At 41.6% G+C, this 19,594-nt stretch overlaps 1 protein-coding gene across 1 annotated transcript in view; it reads left to right on the top strand.

Moving 5' to 3' along the window:
• The window catches only part of RANBP3L (RAN binding protein 3 like), a 76,348-nt gene that overhangs the window by 21,832 nt on the left and 34,922 nt on the right, over positions 1–19,594 (top strand). Inside the window, exons 3-6 of the mRNA XM_077816247.1 lie at positions 16,378–16,436; positions 16,710–16,746; positions 17,804–17,878; positions 19,249–19,323. Of these exons, the coding sequence (XP_077672373.1) occupies positions 16,378–16,436; positions 16,710–16,746; positions 17,804–17,878; positions 19,249–19,323 (246 nt within the window). The remainder of the gene's footprint in view (positions 1–16,377; positions 16,437–16,709; positions 16,747–17,803; positions 17,879–19,248; positions 19,324–19,594) is intronic.

Genomic DNA, 19,594 nt, shown 5'->3' with positions numbered 1-19,594 from the left:
AAAGGCCTGGCCTAGCATAGCTCGTGGAAGTGGCACTTGCTCCTATGGCTGTACTAAATACTATGTCCTATGCTGAGCACTTTGGCAATAAGAGCAGGGCTGTCTCATTTAGGCTCACCAAAGAGCCCCAAATGGAGGAGCAGGAAGAGGAAGTATTTGAAAGTGATTTATCTGAAATTATTAACAGCAGCTCAAAAGGAGGAGGACGCTATCAAGAAACAGTTTCTACATAATTGACCAATAAAAATACCTGTGTGTGATTAGTACAAACTATTGCTAAACCAAGAGCTGGTCTAGTGCACTAAGAACAGTGCTAGGAGTAAGGCACTTCTGAGGTCTAATCCTGGTTCTGCCACTGATTTAGTTTATAGTTCTGGACAAATTACTTAGGCCCTAATCCAGCAAAACATTTAAGCAGGTGCTTAATGTTAACTACAAGTGGTCCCATTTATTCACATGCTTAAAATTAAGTATATACTTATTTGCTTTGCTGGATCAAAGCCTTAACTTCACTACGTCTGTTTCTCCATAAGTAAAATGAGGAAACTAACACTTAATTAGGATGTGGTGATGTTGAATATTTGTATGCTAATTATTATGACCCTTCCTAAACTGACCGCTGCATGGGCTGGAGTGTTAGGTTATATATAATAATAGTGAGCATGGAGATGTCAGAGAGTCTCGAGTGTTTATTAAGCAATTCTTCGTTCTTGGCACAGTCTCACTGGTTTAGTGGCACAGTTACTGCTGGCATAGCAGCTCTGCTTAAATTACATTATTGTGATGTGACTTCCAAAAATACTTACGACACGCACTTGTTTGAAAGGAGGCATAATGTTTTTTCACAAACTGTAGTCTTTGAGGTTTTAAAAAGTCTTTGTTAAGCCTATCCAATGCTCACATTGTGGTTGGAACTGTGCTGGCCAGTGCTGTATACATAATGTATCTATATGCTGGGTTTGTAAACATCACAGGGACCAGGCTTCTAGCCAAGTTATTATGACCAGTGTGAACAAGGATATTTTTAGAAAAAATCCTTCATAGATCCATGCTATAAAAGCATGCTCAAGGCATGGGATAATAAATAGCACCATTTGGGTAACTTCAATTCCTATTCCACTGCACAGATTGTGCTTGAGCCCTATAGTAACAAAAGTTGTGGCTAGTACAGGATTAATGTAAGGGTGAATATGGCTTAACAAGTAATGGCCCAATCCCGCAAAGTCTTGGTCACATGATTGTCAGCAGTGAGATTATTTATGTGAGTATAAGCTATTTGTGTGATGAAGGATTTGCAAGCTCGGACCCTAATAACATAGGAAAGATATCATAAAAGTGTGATTCTAAGAAGCGTTATTTGGCCCTAGTTAGCTGAACATGCTCTGTCCTTTTCTTTTTCCTAAATACATTGGAAATGGAATCTAGGTTTCCTGAGCAAGCTTGAATCATTGTTGATCTGAGTAGGGCTGTGTAACTCCCTATCTCATTCCAGTCACAACTTTTCCCACAAGTTGTATCTATATCATGCAATTTGAAACTGAGGTTGACAGTGTATATTTGCCTTTTATATAGTGTCTTTGATCAGCACATTGTATGGTATACAGGAATCTCTTCACTGAAATGTAGGGTATGTCTACACTACAATAAAACACCCACGGTTGGCCTCTGTCAACTGATTTTGGCTTGTGGGCTTGAGCTGCGGAGCTATAAATTGCAGTTAAATTGCAGTATAGACAATTAGGTTCAGGCTCAAGGACTCTGCCCCCTCACAGAGTCCCAGAGGTCAGGCACTAGCCTGAGCCTGAATGTCTGCACTGGGATTTTGCAGGAATTTTACAGCCCTGTAGCCCGAATGAGCCTGAGTCAGCTGACACGGGCCAGCTGTGAGTGTTTAATTGCAGTGTAGACTAGTGTAGTTTGGACTAGAGCTGGTTGAAACCTGAAATTTCTGTTCTGCTGGAAATTCCAGCACTTAAAAATTTTCTGTCATCCCAATTTGAAACAAAAAGTCAACATATTTCACAAAACAGAAATTCTGAAAAAATTGTTTTGGAAATATTGAAACAGCCTTATTGAAATGTTTCAATAAGGTTGATGTGCTTTGTTTTGACTATCATTTTTACTTAAAAGTCAAATGATATGATTGAAACAAAGCACTTTGACCTTAAAAATATGAAGTGCTTTGACTTTGTTGAAACAAAATATTTGTTTTCATGGAAAATACATTCCTGCTAAATGTTTAGATTTTGTCAAATCAGCATTTCTTTTTATGGAAAACTGTTTTGTTGGAAAAATTTTGACCAGATCTATTGTGGACATCTCATTAAGACATCAAGTTTGAATATTGTGCATTACCAACTAAACTACCAAAACCACGTCCTGTTGCACCTTTCAGTGTCCTTGGATGTCTGCTATCCAAGCACTTGTCAGACCTACTTCTGCTTAGCTTGTGAAGTCTGACAGGACCACAGTTTGATGATGTGATATGGCTGGAAGATAGTCCCTTCTAGGACTGCAGAGTCAAATTTACCTCCATGCTACTACTCTAACCTGTTTTATATTTTATGGTTTTGCTTTTTTTGTGACTGATAAAGGGAATACAGTAGGTGTAGAGTATTTGAACTTTAATAAAGCGTGTCTTTGTGTCACAAAATCTTAATAGAAAAATATATTTAAATTAGCTGGGAAAGAGTTGCTATCATATATGGATTTAAAACTGGCTGTGTATCAAGATGGAGGGGGACTATTTTAATTTTCCTGGGATGTGATCCTGTAGGTTTCACTTCTGAGGACTCTCACCTCCTTTTAAATTGAAGTCAATAGAGTCAAGGACATTAAGGCCAAGATTTTTTTTAAACATTGGAGTCTAAACTTAGAGTCCCAGGTCCATACTTAGGTTTCTAAATAACTGGTCTGATTTTCATAAGTTTTGAGCAACCAGCAGTTTCCAGTGACTTCATTGGGAGTTTCTGGTTGCTCAGAACTTAAAAATCAGACTTGTTATTCAGGAACATACATAGAAATTTAGGCCCCTAACTGTAGGCTACTATTTTTTTAAAGTCTTTGTCTAAAAGTCTTGCAGGAGGTGCTCTGCATTTTACAGATTTAAACTACTGTTTTTCCTGTATCTCTAATTTCGTCCCATGTAATGTTCCTCACTTGAGTTTTGGCAATGAAAACTAGGATTATGCACTTCAAAGGGATAGGAAGGGACCTGAGAGCTTGGCTGAAATCCTTGCTGCACACCCACTTGCCTGAGAGCAAATGTAAATTTTAAATTGTGATGTTTAATCAGATCTATAAAATGTAAACCACACTTCGCCCAGCATGTTTTGTCCTGTTTTTAGCCATAAGGCTTCATTGATTTTTGGCTGAAATGTATCTATAGGAATGTAGACAGTTGTTTCTTTGTATCCAAAAGTAATGTGCTAAGAAGCAGTTTTAGAACTGAAACAAAATAAGTTTATATAGAAAAACATCACGCTGGTTTTGCACTATCGTGTGTTTTTTGGTCTGCTTCTGTAATTTATGCATCTGAAGGGAGTTACTTTTTTTCTGATAATAGACAATAGTGAAGGATGGAAATATCAGTACGTAGCTTAACTCTGATGTGTGCTTTTCTGAGACAAATTTAGAGCCAAATCCTCAGCTAGTGTAAAGTTAATGTAGTTCCTTTGACTTCACTGGAGCTATTTCAATTTATAATAGATCAGAATCTGTCCTATATTTTAGACCATATTTGTTTTATTCTGTTCTTAGCATTAATAGTTTTGAATATCCTGCATGACAATAATATTGTAATGCTTTTTAAATGTGATCAATTACTCTAAATTTTACAAATTTTAATAAATGGTAGGGCAAACCTATCTGTCTGTCTATTTATGTCTCCTGTGAGTGTCTATCACTGTAATATCCAAGTACCTTTGAAGAGGTAATAACCAAAATGACAATAAGCGAGGTATCTAATTTTCCTCTCTGCTTCTCCCAAGACATTCACAAGATAGCTAAATAGTATATCACTTGAAATAATATGTCTGCAGAATATTAGCATTAAAACTTTGCAAAACATGCCACATATGCTCTAATTTTACTTCTTGAATGTTGTTTCCTAGGAGCTAGAAAACATAAAATCCCAAACCTGATTTACAATAGCTGTACTTTTTCTTTCAGGTTTACAGTATTTCATCTAAGTGCTTTGGCTGCTTGTTTATGAGGGTTAGCAATCAAACTATTATCACTACGTTTTGAAGTTTAGTAACCCATTAAGGTGAATATAGTCACACATCTCCTGAATGTTGACACTGTTTCTGTCCGCAAACTCAGCAAAACAGAAACATATTGACATTAAGAAAAAGGCAGTCTTCACAATCATAAGGTGGAGCTGAATGGTGAGGGCAATTGTGGGGATTCCATTTATTTTTAGAAAAAGTATGTGGACAAGGCCATATTATACTATACTTAACAGTACACTATGCAGATTGTACTGCAGCGCTGACGGGCCTAACTTGGTTCAGACAATTTTCTGGTTACAGTGTCTGTGGTTTGATGCTAAAAGTGGCAAACAAAAATGTCCCACTGCTATTAAATGTCTTTTTGCGCTAGAGAACATTTAAACTAGTTCTGATTTTTTTCCTCTAAGGAGTCATCATACAGTTAAATAGTTTTTACAGTAGCTCATGTAAGTATTGCTGTACTAATTTCTGCAAATAATAATCAAATGTTAGTGAAAACATGATACAATATAAGTGGAGCGCATAAGCTTGCTAATACTATACAACACTGTACCAAAATATATAAGGGTAGAAATTATATTCACAGACATTGATATTCTCATTTAATAGTTTTTGTGTTTAAAAACTGGTGCTTTCTGCATTTCACTGAGCCCTTATAAAGACCAAAATTCTGAATGAGAAAGAATAAAAAATCCAAGGAAGATGTCAGGCAGCAGGATTCCACTTACTTGTAAAGAGCCACATCGCAAAATATATACAATATAGGGGAAAGACTTCTAACAGTAGCAAAGGCTGTGGCAGATCGTGATGGATTTGCTGGCCATTTTAAGGCCTCTCAATTTGTGAACTGGGTGAAAGACAGCAGTGAAAATTTGAGATACTTGCCTTACAACAGGGTCAGTAGCACAACATCAGCAAAACAGCCTGGAAAAGACTGGCCAGCTGTGTGGGGAAACTTTTAAAATACAGATTTTTCCAGTTTTAGCCTAATTTTGAATATTCATTCTGTAAGGTGTAGCCAGTATCTAGCATTCATGTTCGCTTTCCTGGAAGATTAATAATGACTACTAACATTTTACTTTCTTCAAATTTGACTGGCTGGCTCCTGAATAATATTTGTCATGCAAACTATAGTACAAAAGCTAGGTGTTGGTACATCCCTAGTAAAGTAGGGAGAACCTAATTGGTCTAAGTAATTCTTCCACTCTACTCCGCGCTGATTAGGCCTCCGCTGGAGTATTGTGTCCAGTTCTGGATGCCATATTTCAGGAAACATATGTGGACAAACTGGTGAAAGTCCAGAGAAGAGCAATACAAATTATTAAATATGTACAAAAATATGACCTATAAAGGAAGATTGAAGAAATTGGGTTTGTTTAGTCTGGAGAAGAGAATACTGAGGGTGGACATAGCAGTTTTCAAGAACATAAAAAGTTGTTACAAGGAGGAGGGAGAAAAAATGTTCTTATTAACCTCTGAGGATAGGACAAGGAGTAATGGGCTTAAATTGTGGCAAGGGATGTTTAGGTTGGACATTAGGAAAAGCTTCCTAGCTGTCAGGATAGATAAGCACTGGAATAAATTGCCTGGGGAGGTTATGGCATCTCTGTCACTGGAGATTTTTAAGAGCAGGCTAGACAAACACCTGTCAGGGCTGGTCCAGATAATACTTAATCCTGCCTTGAGTGCAGGGGACTGGATTAGAAGACCTCTTGAGGACCTTTCCAGTAGGGTTGCCAATTTTGGTTGGATGTATTCCTGGAGGTTTCTTTGCATGACATAATCTTTAATTAAAGATTAATCTTTAATTCCTGGAGACTCCAGGTCAATCCTGGAGGGTTGGCATTGGCAACCCTACTTTCCAGTCCTATGATTCTATGTCAGAATTAACTGGTTTCTTGGTTTTCTAATTCACCCAAAATGGAACATTAGCAAGTGGGATGGACTGGAATGGAATGCAGAACTCTGTATGAGAAAATCAATTATTTACTTCCTTTATTTAAGAGAGACAAGATAGGTGAGGTAATATCTTTTACTGGACCAACTTCTGTTGGTGAAAGACAAGCTTTAAAGTTTCACAGAGTTCTTCTTTAGCTTGAAAGCTTGTCTCTTTTGACCAACAGAAGTCAGTCCAGTAAAAGATATTACCTCACGCACCTTGTCTGTCTAAAATCCTTGTTCCAACATGGCTACAACAGCACTCATTAACATAAGGCAGCCAGCACTGATTTATAATTACAGTCAAAGCTGGCAAAGAAAATACAGATTTTGAACTACCCAAAAAAACAGAACTGACATTTTCAAATGCAGATGCCTAAATTTAGGAATCTTAATCCATGTTAAAATTGGCCTCATTTTCAGAATTGCTGTGCACTCACAGATGCTACTGAAGTCAGTGGAGGCTTCAACAGTACAACATACAGGAGATACAGGCACTTCTGTTTTAGGTATCTAAATATATATTTAGACACCTCACTTTAGGTATCCACATTTGAAACTGTTGTTTTAAAAAATGTTTTCAAACAGCTGCAGAAATGTGAATCTCAGGACCCTGAAGGTAAAACAATTTTTTAAATATTTTCAGATCCAAAAAAACCCCCAAATTAATTTTGCAAACTGCAAAGAGAAAACAATTTGTAACTGTTGTCTTTTTTCCATGAACCCATCTCTCATCCTTTGTTTTTTAGGTTTTTCTCATGCTTTGGGATGTCTGAAGCCAGGGCACTGACAGCAACCTTGGTCTTTGCTTCTTTTGACCAAGAACCTGAGCTGGACTTAAGTTCAGGCCTCCCTCCAGTCTGTCCTCCGAGGCCACGGATCATTTACCTGTCCTCAGGACAATATGCAACAGTAATCCCAAACCAGCCAAAAACTTCCTTAAATTAAAAACCAAAAAACTTCAACTTTGGGAAAACAGAAAATCAATAGAAATAAAAGTAAACCTTACAGTTTTGCACTGCAGGTTGAAATTACCATACACCTAGCTGGGTAAACAGACTTTTTCACATTACGGGTAGACTTAATGTAGCCTTAATTTTACATCGTGGATTCAGCTATATCCTTGTTGTCTTTCTGCTTAATGCTTCCTGTGCTCACTCAGCATCCAGCAGTCATGTTTTTCCAAGTCTGATCTCCTTTTCTCCCCCGAAACAAATTTTAAAAACATGATCTCTATTTGTGCACGTGCAGTTGATAGATAGAACCTATTACCTGCATGCAGAGGTGACAGTGCTTAAACACATGTACGACAAGTGCAAGACCAGGTTGAAGTCTGAAAATATAGTCTGTATACTGTAATTACAATATTATCCAACATTTCCCAGCATCCTCTTTTCGTCATCCTATTTTGGTTGTTTTGTTTAAGGAAGTAAAAGCCACAGAGATTTTTTTCATAATGTGACCTACGTTTCATTTTTAACATTTCAGTGCTTTCTAGAAGTGATGAAATAAATGACTGATTTAAAAAAAATCATGAATAAGAATTTATATTGCACAATCCTTCATCAAAAGTGAGATTCTTTAAAAACTGCCATAGGGAAAAATACTCCTCGGAGACCCACACAGCCAGTCTCAGCTCTAATATTCCGCCCTCGTGTATGTGCACAGAACTCAAATGTCAGCTCAAATATTCTGCTTTCCCCTATATGTGCAGAACTCAGAGCTCATGTAGGGAAGAGCAGAGGGATGGTGCTGGGAGCCATGATCTGAGCAGATGGAAGAGAACAGAATATTGTGGCTAGGATCCATGCTCTACACACATAGGGAAGAGTAAGTTTTAGACCAGATATCTGAATCCCTCATATGTAAGGGAGAGCAGAATATCAGATCCAGGTTTCAATTCCTCACATGTAAGCAGTATATTGGAACCAAGATTGGCCATCCAGCTGATTCACAAATGAGTTAACCAGGCAATTCTAATACTTGCCGTAGGGCATGGGATCATTTTACAACTCTCAAGGCAGGAGACATTAGGCCAGGTCTTTTCTAATTCAGCAGCTTCAGGGGATTTGTAGAAAGGGAAAAGGAGTCTAGTGGGGATTATTTATGGGCAGGCACTCCTTCTCGTGGCTGAGAGTGGTGGATTATTCCTGTCCTAGTATTCAGAGGCAACTCCTTTGGCAAGCTTCTGCGGTGACTTTTTTTTCCCCAACAGCTTCCTTCACCCAAAATTAGTTGAACTGCTCAGGACTGGAGCAACCTGGTCTTATCCAGCCTCTCACCAGACTCTGTCTGTGTGTCCTCCTCCCTGTAATGAGGAGGTGGGGCTGCCAATCCTACCCCTCCCCTTTCTTGGCCTTTACTCATTGTCTGTGTGTATGTCCGTGACTACTGCTGCTAATGACAAAGGGCCACCTCTTCCTTGGGACACTATGCCAGTCACTGTGCCTGTTTGTATGCCCCCTGCTGATGCTAAAGAAACAAAGAAGCTGTCCATCTCTTCCCTCTTCCTTTCCCAGCATGCAGCAGCACTGACAGTGTCAACCCTGTTCAGCAATGCAGAAACCACAAATTAAGCCAAGACCTTTATAATTAACATAGTCATTTGAGTGTGCAAATTCCCCAGTGTTACTGGCCGTACAGCACTGATTAGTTAGGTCTGCATCACTCATTCCTAGTTAGGATGTCTGTACAATATTTTTATTTAAACATGCTAGAAATTTAAAAAGTTTATTATAATTTGATACATAGGATTTTATTTTTTACAAAGATTACTAATGGGTTCACTCCAGGAGAATGCTGCATGGCCTGAACACCCACAATACCCACACTACTGGGGATACACGGGATTTTCCCCTGTTTTTGGTAGCAGCAGCATAGATCCCTGAAAATGACATGACTTGATCCAGGTGGTATCAGTAACCTCTCATTAAATGCTCTGAGAAGAGCTCTTTCCTCAGGCACAGGAGTTAATGGTGATTCTATTTTCTAAAACAGAATACACCTATTAATGTCTTAATGAGCACTATTATATCCTAGCTCCACAATTTTCTGCCATAAACCAACCAATTGTAAATCTTTCCTCAGTAATTCCCAGTTTAGAACTGTTATTTCAATAACAAAAAGTTAATAGTGTTCTGGCAAAGGGTTTTCTAACTCCTGCAGCCTTCTAGCTCCAGCCAGGGTGACTCAGTGATAGCTGATGTGGAATCAGCGAGTTCCTTTCTCAATTCTTTCTTTGCTAATGCAATATGCTACAGGCTTTAAAATGGTAAATGTATCTTAAAAATACTGTGCTGAATTTTACATTTTAAGAGGTAACTTGAAAGTGTCCTTTAGTATTTAAGCTTGAACCTTAATAAATGGGGGGTTGGGGAGGTAGGGAAGAGAGAAAAATAGTTTGTATTTAATAAATGAATATCTCAATGAACTACTGTTGTTTATATCAGTGGTTCTCAACCAGGGGTACATGTATCCCTGGGGGTACACAGAAGTCTTCCAGGGGGTACATCAACTCATCTACAACAAGGAATCCGGTGGCACCTTAAAGACTAACAGATTTATTTGGGCATAAGCTTTCATGGGTAAAAAAACCCACTTCTTCAGATGCAACTCATCTAGATATTTGCCTAGTTTTACAACAGGCTTCATAAAAAGCGCTAGTGAACTCAGTACAAACTAAAATTTCATACAGACAATGACTTGTTTATACTGCTCTGTGTACTACACTCTGAAATGTAAGTACAATATTTATATTCCAGTCGATTTATTTTATAATTATATGGTAAAGTGAGAAAGTAAGCAATTTTTCAGTAATAGTGTGCTGTGACACTTTTGTATTTTTATGTCTGATTTTGTAAGCAAATAGTTTTTAAGTGAGGTGAAACTTGGGATATGCAAGACAAATCAGATGCCTGAAAGGGGTATGGTAGTCTGGAAAGGTTGAGAGCTACTTCCCCCTCTGCTGGATAGAATTGGAATTGCTCATCTAAGTGCTGCAGCATTTGTCTTTTGCTGCTATCAGCTAACAGATTTTCCTTTAGCTGAAGTTGTAGGGGATTGTGCTTGTGGAGCCAAAGCTCTCTTCGTGCTCTCACTGTGAAAGTCTATGGTGGGCAATATAGTGACAACCATGAAATCTTTGGTGATCGCAGATGTGTTAGCATTTCATTGCCAGAAATACTGATGTGACTAAATTCAGCTCTTGGGTAAGCAGGAGTCAAAATAAGATTAAGGACTGCAAGATGAGCGACAATATTTGTAAATTACTTCGAAAATTTAAAGAATAACTATAGTAACACTATTAATTATTACAATTATTACCTTGTTTTTAAATTACTACCAGTTCATTTCAGTGATAATCAGTTTCATGTTTTTACACCTGGTTTCTGTGAGCAATACTTATTTACATGGGTAATTTAACAATTGTTCAAACATTTTATTACTAAATGTTAAACTTTTTAATGCAGGGGTGGCCAAACTTACTGACCCTCCGAGCCACATATGACAATCTTCAGAAGTTCGAGAGTCAGGGTGCATGTACCGGGGCTTGGGGCTTCAGTCCCACAGGAGGACCTGCCAGGACTCAGGGCTTCAGCCCTGCAGGGAGGGGGGTTTTAGGCCTTCAGCCCTGTGAGAGGTGCCTGCTCGGGGCTTCAGCCCCGCTCCTGCTGAAGTCCCGAGCCCCAGCAGGCACGCCCTGCTGGGCTGAAGCCCCGAGTCCCTCTTCTGCTGGGCAGAAGCCAGAAGCAATGTGTGTGTGGGGAGGCGTGACCTCCCCCCAATTTGTCAGAGTTTGCTGGCCTCGCTTGGTTACATGGTGCAATTGGGCCCCATCACTGCTCTGCAGCTGCTGGAGCCAGCATGCTGGGAGCTGTGGCTATGGGGAGAGGCAGCGGCAAACAGCTGGGAGCTGCAGGGATAGCTGCTGCTTCTCCCCATGGAGCTAAAGCAGCAGCCCCTCCCTGCAGCTCCTAGCTGTTTGCCACGGCCTCTCCACAAGGGAGCTAACACCTGGAGGCTGCAGGGAGGGGCTACTGAGAGTAAGAGGGAGGTCTGGGGGGGCGTGACTTAAGCTGTTGGGGGGAGGTGAATCTTTAAATTATGCCCCTCCCCCCTCAGCAGACACCAATTGTCTCTGGCAGAAACCCCTAGCCCAACACCCCAGCGGAGGGTGGCAGAAGCCCTGAGCTTCCCGCCCCTCCAGTCTGGTAGGTAGAGAATGGGGGGCGGGGGCTCTGTGAGCTGCTTTTTAACTGTAAAAGTTGGTTTGGCCACCCCTGCTCAAATGGAAGGCTTATTATACCATTAAGTGACTTTTGATTGTGCAATTAGAACAGTTTGACCACCAATGGGTATGCAAACCAAGATAAAGATGTCACTCTTATGTTTGCAGAACTCTGGGGGAGGGGGGAAGGGGAGGGTAGATATTTTAATGTGTTGATCCTGTGGGAAGTCCCAGTTATAAAAATCACAACTTTTGTGAGGTTTCAGCCATCTCAATGTTTTTTAAATGGTGAGTGGCAAGTAGGGTGATCAGATACTCTGATTTTATAGGGATAGTCCCGATATGTGAGGCTTTGTCTTACATAGGTGCCTATTACCCCGACCCCTTGTCCCGATTTTACATTTGCTGTCTGGTCACCCCTATGGCAAGACGCCAAATGACTGGAGTGGGCCAAATTTTGCCTCTTTCTTTGCAATTACATCGGGCCTTTCATTACTGAAAGCAAGGGTTTTTTTCAGTCTGCTTGCTGCACTGGGGTTGTATAAAGGCCTGAGCTTGAGTAATTGATCCCAGGCAAATCGCGGGTGAAAGGAGTTGCAGAACTGGGGTCTTGAGTCCACTGGTTGAAATAACTAGAAAATGTTGGGGGCGGAGGAATGAAAATGGGGATCTATTAAGAACAGACTACAACTCAAATCAGCTTGTCCCCACTGCACAGCCTCTTCTTCCTGGAAAGGGAAGACGAAAGGTCCTGAACCAGTAAATGACCAGGTTCTATTTGAAAACAGTGGCTGCATGGCTAGCCTGGCGCTGCAGAGAAGCAACCCCAGAAACTGTGTACAGAGCCACATGCAGAACAGACTGTGACTGCCAGATATCACACTGGATGCAGCTGTGTGTGGGACTGATTGGGGGGCAGAGGGGGACAGCAGCAATTGGGCAGGGAGCCAGTGCAGAGGGGCCCCGATCAGAGACACTCTGCTAAAACTGATCCTGGCCTGGAAACCTGTAAGCCCCTATTTGCTTGAATAGAGACTGGACTGGAGAGGGCATCCCAGGCACTAGGCCTGAAGAGTCCCAACTCTCCTTTGGGCTTCCCCAGGGACCCAAACAAGAACCGCTATTGCTCACTTAGAACTGTAACTTTTTAAGCCTCTGTACCTAGGGTGTTTGCACCTTTCCTTTTCTTGCCAGCCCTGGTACATTACCTTTCACTAGGCCAATGCCTACCAAGTCTAGCTGCTGAAGCACATAAAGCATTTGCCTCCAAGTCGCTGACATGTTACTGGCACGGTAGGGGCTTGACGTTCTCCAGCACTGAGCAGCCCCCCTAATTACAGAATGCAGAAGAATGGACAATAAAACTGTGGTAGTGGTGCCACGTAGAGTTGCCAACTTTCTAATTGCACAAAACCCGAACACCCTTGCCCTGCCACCTGCCCTTCCCCTTCTCTGAGGCCCAGCCCCCACTCACTCCAGCCCTCCCCCCATCGCTTGCTCTCCCCCACCCTCACTCACATTCACCAGGCTGAGGCAGGAGGTTGGGGTGCAGGTGGGGGTGTGGGCTGCAGCTGGGCGGCGCTTAACGCAGGCAGCTCCTGGTTGGTGGCACAGCAGGGCTGTCAGGCTCCCTGCCTGCCCTGGCTCCTCACTGCTCCTGGAATTGGCTGCCATGTCCAGCTCCAAGGTGGAGGCTTGGCCAGGCGGCTCTGCATGGTGTGCGCTGCCCGCGCCCACAGGCGCCGCCCCCGCAGCTCCCATTGGCCGAGGAAGCAGTGCCTGTGCACCCCTTAGTACAAGGACCTCAATTGTCCCAAACACTTGTGGGAGGTTTCAAGGGTGGAGTAAACCCTCCCCCCTACACCCCTATGTTATAGCCAGAAACTGTTTGGCTATAAACTAAACAAACACTGAACATGAAGATAACAAACAAAAGAAAGGGTTAGGAAAAGGGGGAACAAAGGTTAAACCAAATAAAAATAATGTGAGTTATATTAGGTATAGTGTCTCATTCAAATCATTCTTAAAAACTGACTTCTGAAGATAACAAAAATTGAGTATTTGCACTTAAAAACAAACAACAAACCTCCCAGTGCTTTTGAACCATCAAGAATTATATATATCTTAATTCAGTGACTATGCATGCTCATTTCTGTAACTCATGTACTTTTTCCTCCTTCTCCTTCCTAGTGTATATTAAATATTCATATGTCTGTCATGGTCATCATTTTAGTTCCAATCCGGTAAACACTTACACACATGCTTAACTTTACTCGCATGAGTAGTCACATTGAAGTCAGAGCCTTCGACTGTGAGCTCTTCAGGGCAGGGATGTGTTTTCTGTGTATTTTCTATGAAGCACATAGCTGTCACTACAAATACTAATCAATAATAATGTAGAAAATCTTATAAACTTGAATCTTTTAGATTAGAGACAGATAGCACAGGAAGTGGGGATTATGGGAGGACTTGAATGAGAGCAAGGATATTTGGCAGAGAGGAATAGAGATGACTTTCCAATGATACAGAAGAGCTCCAAAAAAAAGGCACCCAGGTGAGAGTGGGAGGAAGCAAAGGATGGTGAGAAGAGTAGGCAGGGTGAAAGGACAAAGGGCGAGATTCAAAGCCACTGAAGTCAATGGAAGTATTTCATTGACTTCAGTGGACTTTGGATCTGGTCCATAATGATGAATGATAGGAAATATGAGAGATGTTGTAGGCTGGGGCAAACCAGCATGTAGTCTTGAAAGTTATGACAAGGAGTTTGAATTTTATGTGGGAAGAGATCCTGAGCCTGTGGAGAGACTCAAGGAGGGAGAGGTGTGACCTGGCCAAAGTGGTTGCAGGGGAGCATTTTTTAAGCTACTGAATGCTGGATGAAATTTAGAGATGTTTTAGACAGGAACTCAGCTACTACAGGGATGAGGCTAATTGATGTTGCTAAAGGAGTTGGCGGATGTGATTGCAGAGCCATTGGCCATTGTCTTTGAAAACTCATGGCGAGCGGGGGAAGTCCCGGACGACTGGAAAAAGGCTAATGTAGTGCCCATCTTTAAAAAAGGGAAGGAGGAGGATCCTGGGAACTACAGGCCAGTCAGCCTCACCTCAGTCCCTGGAAAAATCATGGAGCAGGTCCTCAAGGAATCAATTGTGAAGCACTTAGAGGAGAGGAAAGTGATCAGGAACAGTCAGCATGGATTCACCAAGGGAAAGTCATGCCTGACTAATCTAATTGCCTTCTATGACAAGATAACTGGCTCTGTGGATGAGGGGAAAGCAGTGGATGTGTTGTTCCTTGACTTTAGCAAAGCTTTTGACACGGTCTCCCACAGTATTCTTGCCAGCAAGCTAAAGAAGTATGGGCTGGATGAATGGACTATAAGGTGGATAGAAAGGTGGCTAGATTGTCGGGCTCAACAGGTAGTGATCAATGGCTCCATGTCTAGTTGGCAGCCGGTATCAAGTGGAGTGCCCCAAGGGTCGGTCCTGGGGCCGGTTTTGTTCAATATCTTCATAAATGATCTGGAGGATGGTGTGGATTGCACCCTCAGCAAGTTTGCAGATGACACTAAACTGAGAGGAGAGGTAGATACGCTGGAGGATAGGGATAGGATACAGAGAGACCTAGACAAATTGGAGGATTGGGCCAAAAGAAATCTGATGAGGTTCAACAAGGACAAGTGCAGAGTCCTGCACTTAGGACGGAAGAACCCAATGCACCGCTACAGACTAGGGACCGAATGGCTAGGCAGCAGTTCTGCAGAAAAGGACCTAGGGGTTACAGTGGTTGAGAAGCTGGATATGAGTCAACAGTGTGCCCTTGTTGCCAAGAAGGCCAATGGCATTTTGGGCTGTATAAGTAGGGGCATTGCCAGCAGATCGAGGGACGTGATCGTTCCCCTCTATTCGACACTGGTGAGGCCTCATCTGGAGTACTGTGTCCAGTTTTGGGCCCCACACCACAAGAAGGATGTGGAAAAATTGGAAAGAGTCCAGCAGAGGGCAACAAAAATGATTAGGGGACTGGAACACATGACTTTTGAGGAGAGGCTGAGGGAACAGGGGATGTTTAGTCTGCGGAAGAGAAGAATGAGGGGGGATTTGATAGCTGCTTTCAACTACCTGAAAGGGGGTTCCAAAGAGGATGGATCTAGACTGTTCTCAGTGGTAGCTGATGACCGAATGAGGAGTAATGGTCGCAAGTTGCAGTGGGGGAGGTTTAGGTTGGATATTAGGAAAAACTTTTCCACTAGGAGGGTGGTGAAACACTGGAATGCGTTACCTAGGTAGGTGGTGGAATCTCCTTCCTTAGAAGTTTTTAAGGTCAGGCTTGACAAAGCCCTGGCTGGGATGATTTAGTTGGGGATTGGTCCTGCTTTGAGCAGGGGGTTGGACTAGATGACCTCCTGAGGTCCCTTCCAAGCCTGATATTCTATGATTCTGTGATTCTAATTGGTCTGATCCTGCACCCACTAAAGTCAAAGCAACATCCCCATTAACTTCAGTGGGTGTAATATCAAGCCTTATATGAGAAGGTGGGGTGTAATAAGGTACTGTTTACCAAGGACTAAGCAAAAACTGAGTAAGGACATTAGTATTTGGCCCAAAATATTATCTGTTTAATCTATCTAGCATTCTTATTGAAATGAAGAGAGAATTTTGGGTGTGCTTAGAAATAGACTTAATGCCATAGTATGTAAAGTATTTGGGGATCTTGCTATATGAAAAGCATTATTTTTGGTCTAAAAGAAGCTTAAAAATATGGGGCCGAATCCTGCAGCCCTAACTAGGTACAATTCACAGTAGGCTTAATGGGAGTTTTGTTTGAGTAAGGACTGCAGGACCAAGCCCTGTATTTTTAGAAGATGAGAAATACCTTGATTTTAAAATTTTCAGTGGATCCCAGTTTAGTTTTAAATGCAGCATTAGGATAAATAGTTTAATTCCCATGTTCTAAAAGTGACCTCTTTCCTTTTCCAGAGACATCAGTTATTGCTCAGCCCATATTTGTTTTTGAAAAGAAAGAACGACCTTTTAAGGTAACACTTAAGCTTCTTCCTTTTGCTTTTGTCATAAAGCAGCCAGAAAATCAGGAAATAAAGGGCCTGATTGTGGAGCCTTGACTCCACGAGGGGGAAGTGTTTCACAGCCCGGGCGCCAGCTTGAGCCCAAACATCTACATTGCAATTTTATAGCCCTGAAGCCTGGAGTCCCATGAGCCTGGGTCAGCTGACACGGGCCTGCCACAGCTCTTTTACTGCAGTATAGACATATCCATTGATATATTTTGTTCTTTTTTTTTTCCCCCCCAGAGGCCTGCAGAAGACCTGGTTTACAAGGCTGAGAATGGTAATTGCATAATTAAAACTCTTTATAATAAACTTGTTATAAAGGGTGTATTTATTTGTAAGTGCTAAGTCTATTGCATGCATTAGTAGTGATTAGAATTTCACTTTGTATGTAACAGGGCAATTTACCATGGGTGGATTAAGACTATATATGGGGCACAGAGTCACCACTTTTGTCCTCCTTTGTCACACACACCCCATCCAAATTTCAGCTCCCCTGCAGCACTGACACAACTATTAGATTTTGAATGATCTCTTCACTTCCTTCAGGTCTTGTTATAAGGTGACCCCATAGAGGGAAGAGTGCTGTGGATCCAGAGTCCTATTTCAGCCGTCTCTTTAAAATCAGTTGAGTGCCATACAGCCTGATGCAGAGTGAAAAAAGGCCTAATCCAAAGCCCAGTGAAGTCAGTGGGAGTGGAACTGATCTCAGTGGGCTTTGGATCAGGCCATTACTGAGGCATCAAGAGCCCCTTCCATAAGTAGATTCTGCTAGAGCCTTGCAACCTGACCCAAACCCAGTGATATCCAACTACAAGTGTCAGGTTTGGGTCAGGTTGCATCTAAAAACAGGCCAAAACCTCTCAGGTCAAGTTGAGTGTAGTCAACTCTGAGCACCTCCTCCTGTCCATGAGGTCAGCACAGTGGGTCATGCCACTGGGTTGCAGTGCCTCTCACTCTGCAGCACACGCAGCACAGCAAGGCAGCAATGGCCAGCAGGATGAGGCATGCAGCCCCTGCTGCACCGACCCCATGGGCAGGAGGCAGCTGGAGACTATTTGCAGACATGAGATGTGGGGAATGGGAAGCCCCCAGCAGGCCAAGCCCCAGGGACGAGGCAGTCACACTGACTCAGGGTCAGGGGGAAGGGTTGGGTTGGGTTGGATCTAAAAATGACTCAACACTTTTGGGTTAGGTTGGGTTGTCTGTAGTCAGGTCTGGTCCAGGTCAGGCTTTAATATGAGACCTTTAATATTAGAATTCTGTACTGCAATAATTTACTGAAATCTGTTGGAAAATTTGATTTTACAGTACATGATATGTTATATTTCTCTTAGATTTCATTGGTTCCAGGAAACGGGCAAGGTCTTCATCTTTTACTTTCCAAACGTCTGACTCGCAGTTCTACATGGGTATGGCATTTAGATCAATTACATTATAATTGTAATTATATTTTCTAGATTGATAAGCTAGAAAAAATATTTTTCTCGTTATTCAGATTTTGGTTTGAAGTGATCACTCTCTTGTTACAGTGTGTATGGTAACACCCATTGTTTCATGTTCTCTATGTATATAAATCTCCCCACTGTATTTTCCACTGAATGCATCCAATGAAGTGAGCTGTAGCTCACGAAAGCTTATGCTCAAATAAATTTGTTAGTCTCTAAGGTACCACAAGTACTCCTTTTTCTTTTTGCGAATACAGACTAACACAGCTGCTACTCTGAAACCCTGTCATTTTGGTTTGAATAATTCCAAGTCAGATAAATTTTTAAACTTCAAGGTTAGTCTGCAAGTAATGCTCAGTGAAGAATTGCACCTTCCTAAGTCTGAAAAAATATTGGTTTTAAATTAGCAGAGGGCCCCAGGTCCATGTACGAGTTATTTCCACATAAGGCTGTGGAAAGTCCATGTGTCTCAATCATGAGTTTCCCTGGAATTTTTTGACTAGGTCCAGGGAAAGCAGGATTTCCTACCCTGTGGAAGATGTTCATGGTTCAACCCCAGGGAGACCCATGGAATTGAAAAGCCATGCTGACAAGGGCTTTCCCCTCCAACCAGTTATCATCCGACTTGGAAACCCCTTCAAGGTGGTAGGATTATTTCCACAATATTGAGGGGAACACACACACAAGTCACTGCAGACCCCTGTGTACTGAGCATGTGCAGTAGAAATTCTATTTTAAAATGTGTCATATGCTTTCCTCAAAATTTGGGCCTTAATGTAGGTAAATAATATTAACCCATTTAGTTAAAAGAGTACAGTTAATCTAACTTTATCTACCCTTAAAATTACATCTAGATCATTCCTACATCTACTTAGACCTGAACAGCTCCATACCAAAAAAAAAAAAAAAAGACTGGTTATAACATGACCAGAATTTGTGTGTCAGAATTTTGCTATAATAACCCCCTTCGCCTGTGCCTGTACTATATTTTTCCCACCTTTGTGTTCAGTATCATTGGTGTTAGCAACACTAGGAGTACCAGTGTAGACTAGCCTCTGGTACTTGAACAACCATGACATCTAGCTCTAATTTGAGAAGATCTAGATGATGGGATGGTCAAAAATGCTGGCACCTGCCAGCTTTTTCTCTATGCTGAAGCTGCACTAGTGCTAGCAGTGGTTGGAAATTCGAAGTCTACACTACAAAGCCTTAGTAGTTGCCTGATACAGGTAGAGTCTGCTCATCCGTGACAAATACATTTTGCTAACATGAAAAATCCATATTCAGGTACTGTGCTTTGAACAAAGGATCATTTCAGTCTCTTATGTTTTCAGATACAGCAATCTCTCGGAAAAGAGTGAGATCATCTTCCTGTACTATCCTTCCTACCTTTCCTCCATCACAGCCAGGTAATTAAAAATATTATTCAGTAAATATTCACATAAAATCAAAAATCGGTAAAATAACAAAATAAAACAGCTCTTTTTGTGGGACTGAGCTAACTGGGCTGGGCCAAGTCAGTATGTGAATGTGAGGAAGGAACTTTGCGATGTTCAACAAGATGTGTTGGTGATTCAGTAGATGGCATTCATTTCTGTCAATGTTGCACTAATGTCTCCTTGTGCTAGGGAATACTCTGCACATGGGAGAGCTGCTGTTTGGATGGGATGCAAGCATCCT

This window comes from Eretmochelys imbricata, chromosome 5 (genome assembly GCF_965152235.1).
Source record: "Eretmochelys imbricata isolate rEreImb1 chromosome 5, rEreImb1.hap1, whole genome shotgun sequence".
Classification (NCBI taxonomy): Eukaryota; Metazoa; Chordata; order Testudines; family Cheloniidae; genus Eretmochelys; species Eretmochelys imbricata.
This window is presented reverse-complemented; position numbering and strand designations above follow the sequence as displayed.